Here is a 13396-nt window from a genome sequence, read left to right as displayed (position 1 = left end):
GTCTTTCTCACCATTATTCTCCCGCTGACCGAAATCTCGCAATGACAGGGTAAAACCACATACATTGCTCCCGGAATAGGTTGAAGATGATGAAATGAACCTCCCTCGCAAGTGACTGTAGTGTTAGCCTGTATATTCGCGACGATATACTCCAAAGGCGAAAATTCGACGATCTCCAACTCCTGCTTAGCTGGACGACAGCTTAAACTGCAATATTGTTGGATGTCCTTCAGCTCTGTCGCCGCAAACAAGTGATGCATACATCTCGATGACATATGTCCTCCATGCACCAGCCGCGGAAGATAGCATAAGAAATCGTCCTGTGCCCGACAAGAAGAGAGATGATCTCCTGAGATGACCTGAATCTCACCATCCTCCTGTCTCCACGCCAAAACGAAATCCTGCTGCTGAAGCTGACAAATCTGGCCGTCGAAATACATAGGTGTCCTCACATACTTGTGCAATTGAAACTGTCCGCCGATGATCATTATAGTTTCCTCAACTCCTTCAGACCTCCAGCCACAGGTACAATATTGAACCATGTACTAAAGATAAGATGACGATCGTAAGGCATCCATATTTCTGGTTGAAATCGAGCTGTCTCTCAACTGTCGAAGAAATATCTCGCAGCTCAGCTTGCATGTAGTAGCATGTGTGTGTCCAACCAGTAATAGGCTACGGTGGTTGAGTAGTCACTGGATATTAATTCATCCAACTGCCATCCAATTGAGCCGCCAAAATAATGAAATCTACCAGCATCGAAATTCATCTGTTATGATTTCCACAGAAGATGAAGTTTGTTCTTCATTATATGGAAGCCCTGATTAGCGCCTGATGTCCTCTCCGTTGTTGAGTAGTGTACAGCATACTACATGATGAAAATTCAGGCCCTGCTTGTGTTAACAGCCAAACGTCTCTGCTTGCATAATATCCTCCAGATCTTCAAGAAAATCTATCTCGTAGAGTGTAGTGACAATTCACAAGTCGCCTTGCGCTGAAGCTGAAGTCATCTCAAACAAGCCCATGAAGTCTGCGAAATCCCACGAAGTCCTTGAGGTGAAGTCCACATACTCCCGCAAAGTCCGAAGTCGAGAAGATGTAATATGAGAACTACTACTTATAGGAATATGAATGAGTATAAGAAATTTCAAATCTAATTCAAGGAACATTTTTAGGAAAGGATAACCCCTTTACAATTATAATAAATTCTACTGTATAAAAAAAACAACTTTCAAAATCAAACTACCAAACTTTCCATTATGCAATCATAAAACTCTACAGCTAACTTTAAACAACAAATCTCCAATTCAAGAAAATAATTTCATAGGTGAAAGATCAAATTCAATTTAAATAAGAATGTGAAAAAAAACACGACCACAGTATCATTAAACAACAAAAAAATCAATAAAAAAATTTATGAGAAATAAGTATTTCAGCTCAAAAATGATAAAATAAGCCAAATAACGACCATAATATTTAACAAATTTCGAATTCGATAAAATGACTTGAAAAAAAATCAATAAAGATCAAGTTCAATAATACATGAATTAAGTAGAAAATTATTTGACAAGTTTCTGTAACTATGAAATCCGACCATTATTAACATTAACAATAATATTCAAAACAATAATTGAATAAAAGGTAATTAATTTCTGATTGAAATCATAACAAAATAAATAATTGATTGACTAGACGGGATTAGTTTCATGTTATTTACTTTGAATAAAAGAAACCTATAATAAAAGACCATATTAATTAATAAACAAAATTCATAAACTCTGGAGTCATGTCTGAAATCAAAACAAAACGTTAGTTAACAAGTCAAATTACAGTAGTAAACGTGACAAATAATCCAATTGCTGACATTGACCTCAACTCGCAATAATTCAACATGCCTGGCCTTCAATAGGAGCATGTATGATGTTAAAAAAAATCTTCAACTATTATATCAAAACTGGTTAACAACCTCTTAGGCTTCAAATTGCAATAATAAAATATCCTAGAACCAAGCGTGGGAAAAATAATTATAAAGATTTATAAAATTAATTTTCCATCTCCAAAACCCAATTGCAGCCTTTTCAACCATAATATATTATTAATAACATTACTAATAAAAAAATGTTGGAAAAAGTAATCAATAAAACTCGTACTCCAAATCTCAAGTATGTACACTTAATTATTATTTATAGAAAAATTAAACTCAAAAACGAAATATAATGTATCATATCTAAAAATCCTATATCAAAACTCAAATCCTAAATCCCAAAATTGAAAAGTTCATTATTAGTAAAAATATCAAAATTTTCATTGCTCAAATGCAATCCCATATTAAAATTAATCAAGAACTAATATATGAAAATATTATCACTAGGACTACTACTAACAAATACCAAGAAAAGCCAAAAAATTTTTCCATTATTAGATATCGAATATTACACTGATCAGTGTTGATAAATGAATGACAATTATAAATTAGCTAAATGCCTCATTCTACGAGCAATACTGTCTCATGCAATACATTCGCTGAGTCTGCTTTTCTATTCGTGATTGATTTGTTTGCAGGCCTGATTTCTCATTATTATTGTTCAACTGAGACACGTCTTCTAAAACATTCTCACTACCCGATTGTAATAAGATATCCGAAATGCCATAATATTTTTCGACTGAGTTCTCATTAACAAATTCATCTGGTCCACTTTTTTTATTCTTCATATCATTCGGATAATTACAATAATTCAAATCTGACTCTGTATTTTCACCTTCACTGTTCACACCTTTCGCTGATACACATTTTTTCTGTAATCAGTTCAATATACTATTTCCATGGCCTGGTTCTTGTTTATCGATAATTATTGATTCATTCATCTTGTTAACAAAATGTTTATTATCGTCAGTAATACTTTTCAGCTCCAAGTAGCATGAGTCAGTAATATTTCGTTCAACACCATTATTTGCTGATCCACATTTCTGGCTATAATTCATTTTAATATCTCCTAGATCAATCTCGTGTTTATGGAAGATTGAATATTTCTTATAATAATTTCTTCTAACATAATATATTCCATTGTGCCCAACACCTTCCAAAGTAGAACCAGATTCAGTGACTATACAATTTCCTTATTCATTCCTTGAATTATCAATATTTGATGGACCGCCGTCTAAAACATTTTCATCAATATGCCTAGTACTAAACTCCTGTGTCCTATCAGTAAAATATGCTTTCTTACGTCTAGCATTGTCCGAAAACTTTCTGCCATCAAAAGAACACACTCTAATATCATAGCCTTCTTTTTCACAAATTCTATGCATCCTTTTATAAACCCGATAAGCATAATTAACGTTGTAAAACAATTCCACGTAAAATGATTATGTTTACCACAAACATTACATTTCTTATATCTTCTTTTTCTATTAGTCCTATTATTCACGAGACTAACATTCTGATGCATCTTGACTTCTCTAGATTCACAATCATTACGCATACCAGAGTTCACACAATTTTCAATCGGCCTGTTATCAATCATAAAAGAGAAATCCAAATCACTTTCCGATAAATCTGATAACTCTTCCTTAATCATTTCCATATCTTTATCCTCTTTGTAAATTATATCTTCCTCATTCAAATCACAATCATTACAAATAAGAACTTCATCCAACCCATTTTCAATCTCGAAGTTACTAACATGACAATATACATCCACTTCATTTGAAACATAATAATTACAAGAATCAAAATCATCAGAGATAATAGCATTTTCTCAACAATTCTCATTTTCAAAATCATTTCCGATTTCCAATAGTTCTTCAAATTTGGGTTCCATAATATCATTAATTACTTGCACCTGTCCAAATTTCCATTCATTCAAATACTGACATGATAATTCATATTTCTCAATATTTTTATACAATTCTACAATAGTACTATTTGATAACATTATAATTCTTTCAAATATATTTGAAGACAAACCTCTTAAAATTATCCTGATAATCCAAGATTCACGCATATTCGAATCTACTTTTCTACATAGGGATAAGACTCGTGCTACAAAATCTCTGCCATCTTCGTCAAATTCCATTCTACAAGTATCTAATTGCTTTTCTAGTTTCCACAATTTGAGAGGAGATCAATAGAAATTAACCAATTTTTCTTTCACTGGCATATATTCAAAATTTTCCTGTCGAGTCAAATCATTCTCAATAACGTCAAAATATTTCTCAGCACTTCCTTTCAAACAAAACCGCAAGTATAATAAATTATCCTTTTCATCCCAGCCGTTGGCCAAGGCAACCTTTTCAAAATAGTTGAAAAAATCATCAATGTCAAATTCTTCATCTTTTCCATGAAAAAATTTTGGTAATAGTAACGGTCTAAGTTTTTCCATTGTTAATCTGTTCCAATCCAATTCTATTCAATAATAAATAATAAATTTCCAATTAATCTGGTTTCAATAATCATAAATTCTCCATATCTCAAATATCTCTTCAGTAATAATAAATTTATCCTATTCAATCATATTGCTGTACCTTAGAACAAGAACAACCAATGTCAAAAATCCAACTTTTGAGATATGAGCATTTCAAGAAATAGGTCGATATTGCTATCAGAATATCTCAATCAATTTTTCTTTGATTCTAAAAGTTTTTAGCTAGGTGGATATGTTTTTCTCAAGACCTCAGTATGGCAATGTTTAAAATTTAATGTTTTTTATATTAATTAAAAATATGCTGACATTGGTTGTTCTTGCATGTAGGCGAATGAGCCGGAGGATGACATTGGTTCTATTCTTCTTTCAATTTTACCATTGATGGTGAAAATGTTCAAGGATTTTGTTAAGAAAATGACTGAATAAGCAAACAAACTAAATTTATTGAATAAAAGCATTGACAAAAAATAGAAAAGTGTGGAAAAGGAAAAAAAAGATGTTTTAAAAGTGTTGAAATGCAATCAGACATGTTAAAAAATTAAAGTTGAATGAATAGTCTTAAATCCATCAAATCATGTTTTGATCACTGACATTATTTTTATTCAATGTTCATTTCATTATCATCATAATTATCGTCATTGTCTCTTGGTAACCTCATCTCACCATCACCACTAACCACCAACTTCTCATAGAAACTTCTGCTGGACGAATGAATGTAGGGAAGAAGAGAAATGAGATCGTTCACTTTTTGTTGTTGTAATGCAAGAGGTCCAGGGTACAATGCAGGAACTGATGCTTCAATACTGCTACAGCGACGGCTTTTCTTTCGGGATAAGTCTAAAACTTTGAATTGTTCACCTTCAAATGAAAATGTATAAAATATTTTCCCAGATTCATCTCTCCTGTACTGAAGCCATTTGATTTTCAACCACGGCACTTTTTCGTGGCTGTGTTAACTTTTCTGTGAATGAATTTTTTGATAACAATGATTTGAAGTCACCGAAAGAGTTTTGCTCCATTTCTACAACTTTTATACTCTTCTGTCGGGAAATGGACAGAATCAAATTCGCCCAGTCTCTTGGTAAATCAATCTTCATAGCAGTTTTATTTTTTCTTTCTCTATCAGTGCATGAATAGTGTCTGCTTCAAGATGAGTGTGTCCTGGTTGCAAGAATTTTTGATTTATTACTTTCAATTGCTTGTTGCCAATTTCAGCTTCTAGAAAATTCAAAAACAATACTGCAACTTGAATGTTCCTGTTTTGGCCACTGCAGGAGTCACTTATTTTACATTTTCAGGCAATTCCAATAAATGGTGCCGCAAGCACGAGGCAATTTCAGCACTTCCTCTTTGTGCAATTGTTTCATCCCACAAATAGCACAGTGGTATTTTTTTCTTCTCAATACTGAATAGAAAGTCAAATTAAAAGTCCATAGAGATCTTTTGTAAAAGGAAACGTTATTTTTCAAATGAGGAGTTGGAAGACATTTCTCTAAATCAAAGCTGATAAAAGCATATTCAGGATCAGTCAATGATCTTTCCTTGTCTTTCTTTTTCTCTGAATAAGAAGTTTCTGCCAGATGAAGATCTGAATCACGTGCCTTGATAGCTTCATCTTTCTCTTTCTCACAATTAGTAGTCTTCAATATTAAATCATACTTGTCACATTTATTGCATGTGTCATTTTTGGGTTTTTTGAATGATAAATTGAACTCTTCTACAAATAGTTTTCTGTAGGTTCCCTCATTAGCAATTACATCAAATTGCTTCTCCTTGCAATAATCTTCATACAATCGGTACATTTTAGCTATATTCAGATCCTCATTCAAATACTTTTTCTCAGTTCTATTTTTAGAATAATGGCTTTCATGAGCAGGAAATAGGTTTATGTGCTCAATTATACTTTTTTTTACAGCTGACGATATTTTAATCTGATTGCCATGTTTTCCTCTACCATCTGGAGGCAGGATGCTGTTTCCCAACTTCTGCTTTTTTTCTATAATCACTCTCATTTTCATGAGTGTGATTGAAAATGTATTCAGGAACATTGTTTGGCATACCTCTGTTTTTACCGAGTTATTTTTCATTTTTAAAAAATATTTTCTTGTGTATTGGCGTCGGCTTTCCTTCTTATCACTTCTTATTCTTTGTGTTTTCTTGTCGAGCTCTTCTACTGAATCACACAAGAATTGATTCTGACAATTGACTGGAAGATTATAAAATGTTTCAAGAAGAGTCAATCGATCAACCTCGCTGATTTTTTCAAAGCATTTCTTCCTGCATGATACATTACATGGAGGTAGTAACGTCTTGGCAGGTTTGAGTTTTCCTGTAACAGACATGTACTCCATGCCACTATCTTTGGCCTTTTTTCTGACATTGCGTTCCCATTTATTGTTATTCCTCATGCGCTTTCGTGATTTTTTTTTCATTTATCTGCCTTCCTCCTCTTTTATTTATTTTTTTGGAGTTATTTTCCAAATTTTCTTCTCCTGTATCGATGATTCCATCCGTAGAATTCGCTCCAATACTTTCCTCATTTGTATCAATCTCTTCTACTAGGTCAGTAGAAATACCATCAATTTCAATACAATATACTGCTTGCACATTTTCTTGAACGGTCACTTCTTTGAATGCATGTAGACTAGCATTATTTTTGTCAACATTTTCACTTCCTTGATTTGCAAATACTTCAAACTCATGTAGATTAGCACCATTTCCAATTTTATTTTCCACCTGAAAAATTTATCGAATGGAAACGTCTCCAAATTCATTCAGATTAATATTATTCTCTGCCTGAATACTTTCTTGGGTGACAATTTCTTCAAAGTCATGTAAATTATCAGTATTCTTGTCTGTTTCTTCTGTCTGTAATTTTCTCGAATGGATACTTCTTCAAAGGTGACTAATTCATGTAGATTAACATTACTTTTTTCTATTTCAACTGGCTGCGAATACTCTTGAATGGTGAATTCTCCAAATTGATGTAGTTTATCAGTATTTTTGTCTGTTTCTTCTGCCTGTAAATTTTCTCGAATGGATACTTTTTCAAAGGCGACTAATTCATGTTGATTAACATTACTTTTTTCTATTTCAACTGGCTGCGAATACTCTTGAATGGTGAATTCTTGAAATTGATGCAGATTATCAGTATTTTTGTCTGCTTCTTCTTTCGGCAAATTTTCTTGAATGGCGACTTCTTCAGCGGCATCTAAATCTTCAGAATGAAGAACAACCATCATGTTCTCCAGATCAGTTTCGCTGTATACCATAGTCTGTGACGAAGGTGTAGTTCTAGTGGCAGATGCAACTTCTCCAACATTCTCTACCTGGAATCAAAAGATGGGAAAATTTTCATTGAACAATGCATTTTTCTGTTGTATCTTAGCATAAACATGAACTGTTAATAATAAAAATATTACTTTGAATCTCTCATTCTCATTTACAACAGAGATTAAAATTCTGTGTTCTATATGCACGTTTTGGTACTAGAGCCCCATCCCCAGCTTTTTAGGAGTACTGTAATAAACAGGATCCTACAATGCTGATGATTGGGCTAGAGTTACAAAAAAGAAATCTTCAGAAAAAAAGATTGTAATTTCTGTAATGAATGAATAATTGCAAGTTTCAAGTGATAATAGGCTATCCGTTTGCTATTATATTAATACAAGTTTGACATAGGTCATTAAAACAAGCGATAGGCTAGCATAGTTTCAAGACAAATTCATTTTCCTCAGTTTATAACACATTTCATAGTCTATTTCACACAGTAGATATTATAGTCATTATCTTGATAAACATTTATCGGCAATTTTGAGTTGCACGCATTAAAACAACTGCAACTCGCATTGCCAACCGTAGTTGGAGACCGATTTTGCGAGTTGGCAATCGAAATTTGGTTTTCCGACCGGAGTCGGTAAAGATCAAAGGCGGTTGCCAACCCCGGTTGGCAATGCGAGTTGCAGCGCTAACTTGAGTTGCAACTTGAGTCTGCAACTACCCCGCTACCCCTCCCACCTGTTGGCTCCACATGGACGCGCTGCGTCAGTTCCTCAGTTCAAGCAGGCTAGTCGTCGTGACTTGTTGTGTTTTGTTGTTTGGTTGTTGTTTGTGCTAGTGCAATGTAAGCTATAATGTAAGCTAAGCTATACATTACTCAAGCTAAGCTATATATTTCTTAAGCTACAGAGTTTCTTTGTTTGATTTGGAGTTTTTTTGATGTATACATTTATTCTAATTTTATGAATTGTGTTACTTTGGAACATTAACTTAACTTTGTGTTCATATTTTATTAACAAGTCACTACCAGGTTGCAACTTTTTTTGTCTAGATTTATTAACAATTAACTTTTGTCTAGATTTATTCAACTCAGTGCACAACGTAAACAAATAAAAGGAATCTAAAATAACAATATTTAGTAATTTTCTTTCTTTGCTCACCTGTATGTTATCCTTCAGGAAACCTATAACAGCCTCACAAATCTATGGCACTAAAATAGATATCGCACTTTTGGAAACTTTAAACAAATAACTGATACTAGTATAAGAGTCGCCACTCGCCAAAAAGCGCAATGTAATAGCCAATCTTTCTCGTACTGGAATTGCTTTCCTGTAGTTAGTATCCTGTTTACTAATTATGTGTCCAATACCAACAATTAAACTTCCAAAAACGTCACTTGACATTCTTAAAAAGTTTTTTACACTGCCATCGCATCTCAATTCTCCCGTCAAAGGATCTGTATCATCTCGATTTAAAAGATCGCTGCTGCTATACTTTGCTCTTGCCTGCAATGAAGGTCGAACCCAGTATCTTCTCGGTTTTCTACATTTTGATAAAATAACACACGCTGCCGCAGCAAGAACAACCTCTTCAGCACTCGACATTCTACATACTGTCTGATTTTCTACATACTGTAAAGTTTAGTTTCAAGTTGCAGGTTGCAGACCTAAAAACAAACTATGTGCCCAGGTTGCAAGTACAAGTTGCAGACTTCCATCGGCAACTAGCGTCTGCAATCGAAATTGGCAATTTTTTATTGCCAACTCCGGTGTAAACGCGGCTTAGTTACTACTGCTATTCACGTAGATCTATCTACGGTCGGAGAAAAATTCACAAGATGTGCTGTGCACGTAGATCTACGTTTTTGACTTTACCAGTCAATTGCTGTTGCCGTATATTTACTGTCGCAATCTGTTATGATTTGTACTACTCATGCCATCTATTGGCAACGATTAGGAACTAATTAGAACTCTCCACATTATTTCTCCGACCTTCTGTAAGCTATCAGCTGTCATGTTCTGTATAGCCTACTGCAGTAGCTACATAACCTATGTAGTTTGTTTATGTTAAACGGTGTACACACGTACGTTTGCCTCGGGTGAGCATACGTGTATGGGCTTGCATTCGCACGTGTGGACACTGTTCGCTGAGGCATGTGGGCGAACCGGAACCCTGTCGGTATTTTGGCGTGCTCAAAGGCGCCTCGGGCGAGCATTGAATGTACGTGTGGACGCGATTTTGCCATACGGGTGTGGCAAAACGTAAACATTGAAGGCGTCATAACCTAATTCCAATGAATTAGGTTAATGAATGACAAATCAAATTGTGATCCAATAACTAATTGTAAATTGTAGGATTTTTGTAATTTTGTAGGATATGTGGATTGTCAAATATTTAAATAGAAACATGCATGGAGTATATAATTTGTATCATGATTAACAAATTTAGAACTGCATAATTTAAGTGAAAAAAGCTTCTCTACAGGGTTCCTAAAAGAAAGTATAGCTCAAATATTATTTTACTGTGGCTATCAAGTCATCTTGTGTTTGTTTCATGTTATCAATCAGAGTTGTTAATTAAAATTGTAATCTTCAATATGATATTATACGTTTTAGATAGCTAGGCTATCTATAGAGAGATTTATTCAAACTTTGAACTAGTATTCCCTTGAAGGTAAATCTTGAAGCTAATCTTTTGGAGAATCTTGTTTTGTCATGTGTATGAGCAGAGTTAGTTTAAAATGGGCAGCAATTTAGTATTTGATTCAATTTATGGCTAATTTCCTTAAAGAAGACTGTCAATTTTGTGAGACAGTGTTAAGTGCTTTGATTAGATCATCAAAACTTCTGGAATTATTGTAGAATTTTTCTTTTTTTGAGATTCTGAATAGATATTGGAAACCAACAAATGAATCGCCTAATGCCAAGAATCTCAAAGTTAGAGCCAATCGTTCTTGTGGAGTTATTGCTTCCCTCATGATGATATCATTTTTTGTTTAGATAACTAGTTGAATTAGATTCAGTATATTAACAACATAATGTTTTGACAACCTAAGAAAGATTGAATTGCCAATATTATGTCATGTAGCAATTTATTTCCTTACTTCAACCTACAATCGTTCAACCCACCAACATCGTTTGTCAAGTTTTATTTTTGATTTTATTATATAAGTCATTGAAATAAAATGTTACTGCTGCAATTTGTGATAACTATCTTCAATGATGGAATGACGCCATTGTTGCCATGTTGTGGAAAATCTACATCTACCATGTCTTCGTGTCGTCTGCAAATCAGATAGCTTTTTGAATGCTGAGGCATATGTACATACGATTGTTCGCGCGAATCTGTACGGACGTGTGTACAAGGCTTTACAATTCAGAATCAGATCGGTTTGTTCACAGTTCGTGGTTTTGTTTGTGAGTTGTGACTGTAAAAAATTATCATTTTATAATATTTTGTGAACTTTTATTCAGAATGGCTGGTTTACCAGGAACTAGTAGTGGTTTTGTTGGCTTATCAGAATCGAACCCAGGACAAACACAACATAAAAATTTGGTGAAATTCCTGCTAATATCTCAACTAGGGACTATAACAAGTAAGTCTAGTGAAAAAAAAACAATGTTTTTCCGAAATTCCTAAATCAGCACAGAGGTTACTGCAAAAAATCTCTCTGCTCTTCTAAATCAGCAGCGAAAGGGCTATACAAATCGAAAGTGCTAAATAAGCCTACCGTACGACTTTGAAAAATAAAAATAAGAAAAAGGTACCTATTTATGAAAATAAACTAGACTTTAGCCTAGAATTTTAGTACGGTAGGCTACCTATTATGTGGACCCACATGGTGGACATACCTATTTCAAATCAAATGAAAATTAATAATTATTGAAAATGATCAGAAGACTTGAGCTTTTTAATTTTATAAAAACACACAAACTTGATTTCATTGTAACTTGAAAACTACTTGGTTCATTAAAGTAGGCTATCAGCCCATTTTATTAGGCTATGATTGTGATAGTAGAAGAGAAATTGAAGTTATTGAATCTATAGAAGTTATGTTTATTAATGTTTTATTATTTGAAAGTATAAGAAACTTCGGTATTGAATAAAGTCAGAATTATTATTATTATAAAAATTACAAGAAACATTTTCTTACCTTCAGCTATCGCCAAAGCCTTGGCCAATATCATGTAAGTTCTTGAAGTCACATAACTGAATTAAATGAATTTACAGAAATTATTACCTACTAAGTAAAACTTAATATTATCAATTTAGTGTCACTACTACTATAAATAATATTTTTATTGAAATTTGTTTCTTGATTCCTTTAGCAGATACACTAGGCGAACAAACATAACCTGAAATCTCCTGAAAACTATAGCCAATGTGTGATAAACTCCAAAATACACCAGCTGCAAAAACGTCCAATGTTGACATTGGTTGGTCTATAGGGAAGGGATATTTCCACTAAAACAGCCAAAGTGACTTTGGTTGTTCTTGCATTAGTTGTATAGATATTTTGAATTTATTTCGTATTAAAGTACAACCAATGATGACTGGTTGTTTTTGTACTTGAAAGATGAATAACGAATAACCAATCTATTGTTTGGTTGTTATTGGAAAAAATATTTTTTCAGACAGCTGATGACATTGGGATAAAAAATAAGTAATATCTCGGAAACTACATGTCATAGGACATTGGTTGTTGTTGCATTGGAAAGAGCATTAAAAAATACATAGGATAGGCTATTAGTTGCAATTTCACAAAAAATTGACATTGGTTGTTCTTGTTCTGAGGTACAGTCTTAATAATCATTAATTTCTCATCTCATCATAAATATCTAATTCTTTCTAATAAGAATTGATAATAAATCTTGCAATCGTACAAAATCTTCAATTGCCATAGCTTTTGTAATTCAAAATCAATAATCGTAAATCTTCCAATATCGTGAATCTCAAAATTAATCTGTTCAATTATAATCATCATTCTCCATCCGTTAAAATCCATTATTAGTAATCAATTATTGTTCCACAATATTCCAATTCAATAAATCCTCGAAATTAATCCTACTAACTGTTTCTAGAGCCCCGTAAGGTTTAAACTCAACTACTTGACCCATAATTTCACTGAAAAAAACATATATTCAATAATGCAAAATGCAAACACAAAAATTGAATCTTCAATGAGGTAACCGGAAAAGTCCAAATTTAAAAGCTGGATTAAAAACCCTTGAGCCTCCACCAAATATGTAAGGGTGGGAAAATGAAAAAAAAAACACAAGAAAAGATCGTACAGGTTTTTGATATTTAAAACAAAACAATAAATTATTTATTACAAAATTAGAATTATAATAAGAAATTACGAAATAATAATAATCGTATGAATATTTCAGGGGCTACTCGCTTTGCTGCTAATGAGGATTCAATGTTTGTGGTTATGAAAAATTTAAAGAACAATGACACAGTAGTCACCTACCTTTTTGAAATAGCTTCCCACTTTGGCATCCACTGGTATTTCGCGGCGTTAATTATTAATTAAAAATCAAAATAACTGATCTAATGAAATGGGTTCAGATCCCGTCCTATTCAATAATACAATTCTCTTTAAACTGCCCGAACTGCGATAGGAAAACTGTATTATAAAACAAGAGCAAAATCTATCCCCTTCACCAGAACAGCCGGACTTTACTCACAGT

At 33.3% G+C, this 13396-nt stretch overlaps 1 protein-coding gene across 3 annotated transcripts in view; it reads left to right on the top strand.

The window, feature by feature from the left end:
• Positions 1–13396, top strand: part of LOC120351165 (exosome complex component RRP46) — a 38487-nt gene that overhangs the window by 11218 nt on the left and 13873 nt on the right. The window contains exon 1 of one of the 3 annotated variants that reach the window (XM_039427437.1): positions 11163–11298. The exons of the other annotated variants lie outside the window; for them this stretch is intronic. Coding sequence (XP_039283371.1) covers positions 11178–11298 — 121 coding nt within the window. The 5' untranslated portion in view covers positions 11163–11177. Of the gene's footprint in view, positions 1–11162; positions 11299–13396 lie in introns of those variants that run through there. 3 annotated transcript variants of the gene reach the window in all.

Source organism: Nilaparvata lugens, chromosome 4, assembly GCF_014356525.2.
Source record: "Nilaparvata lugens isolate BPH chromosome 4, ASM1435652v1, whole genome shotgun sequence".
Taxonomy (NCBI): Eukaryota; Metazoa; Arthropoda; class Insecta; order Hemiptera; family Delphacidae; genus Nilaparvata; species Nilaparvata lugens.
This window is presented reverse-complemented; position numbering and strand designations above follow the sequence as displayed.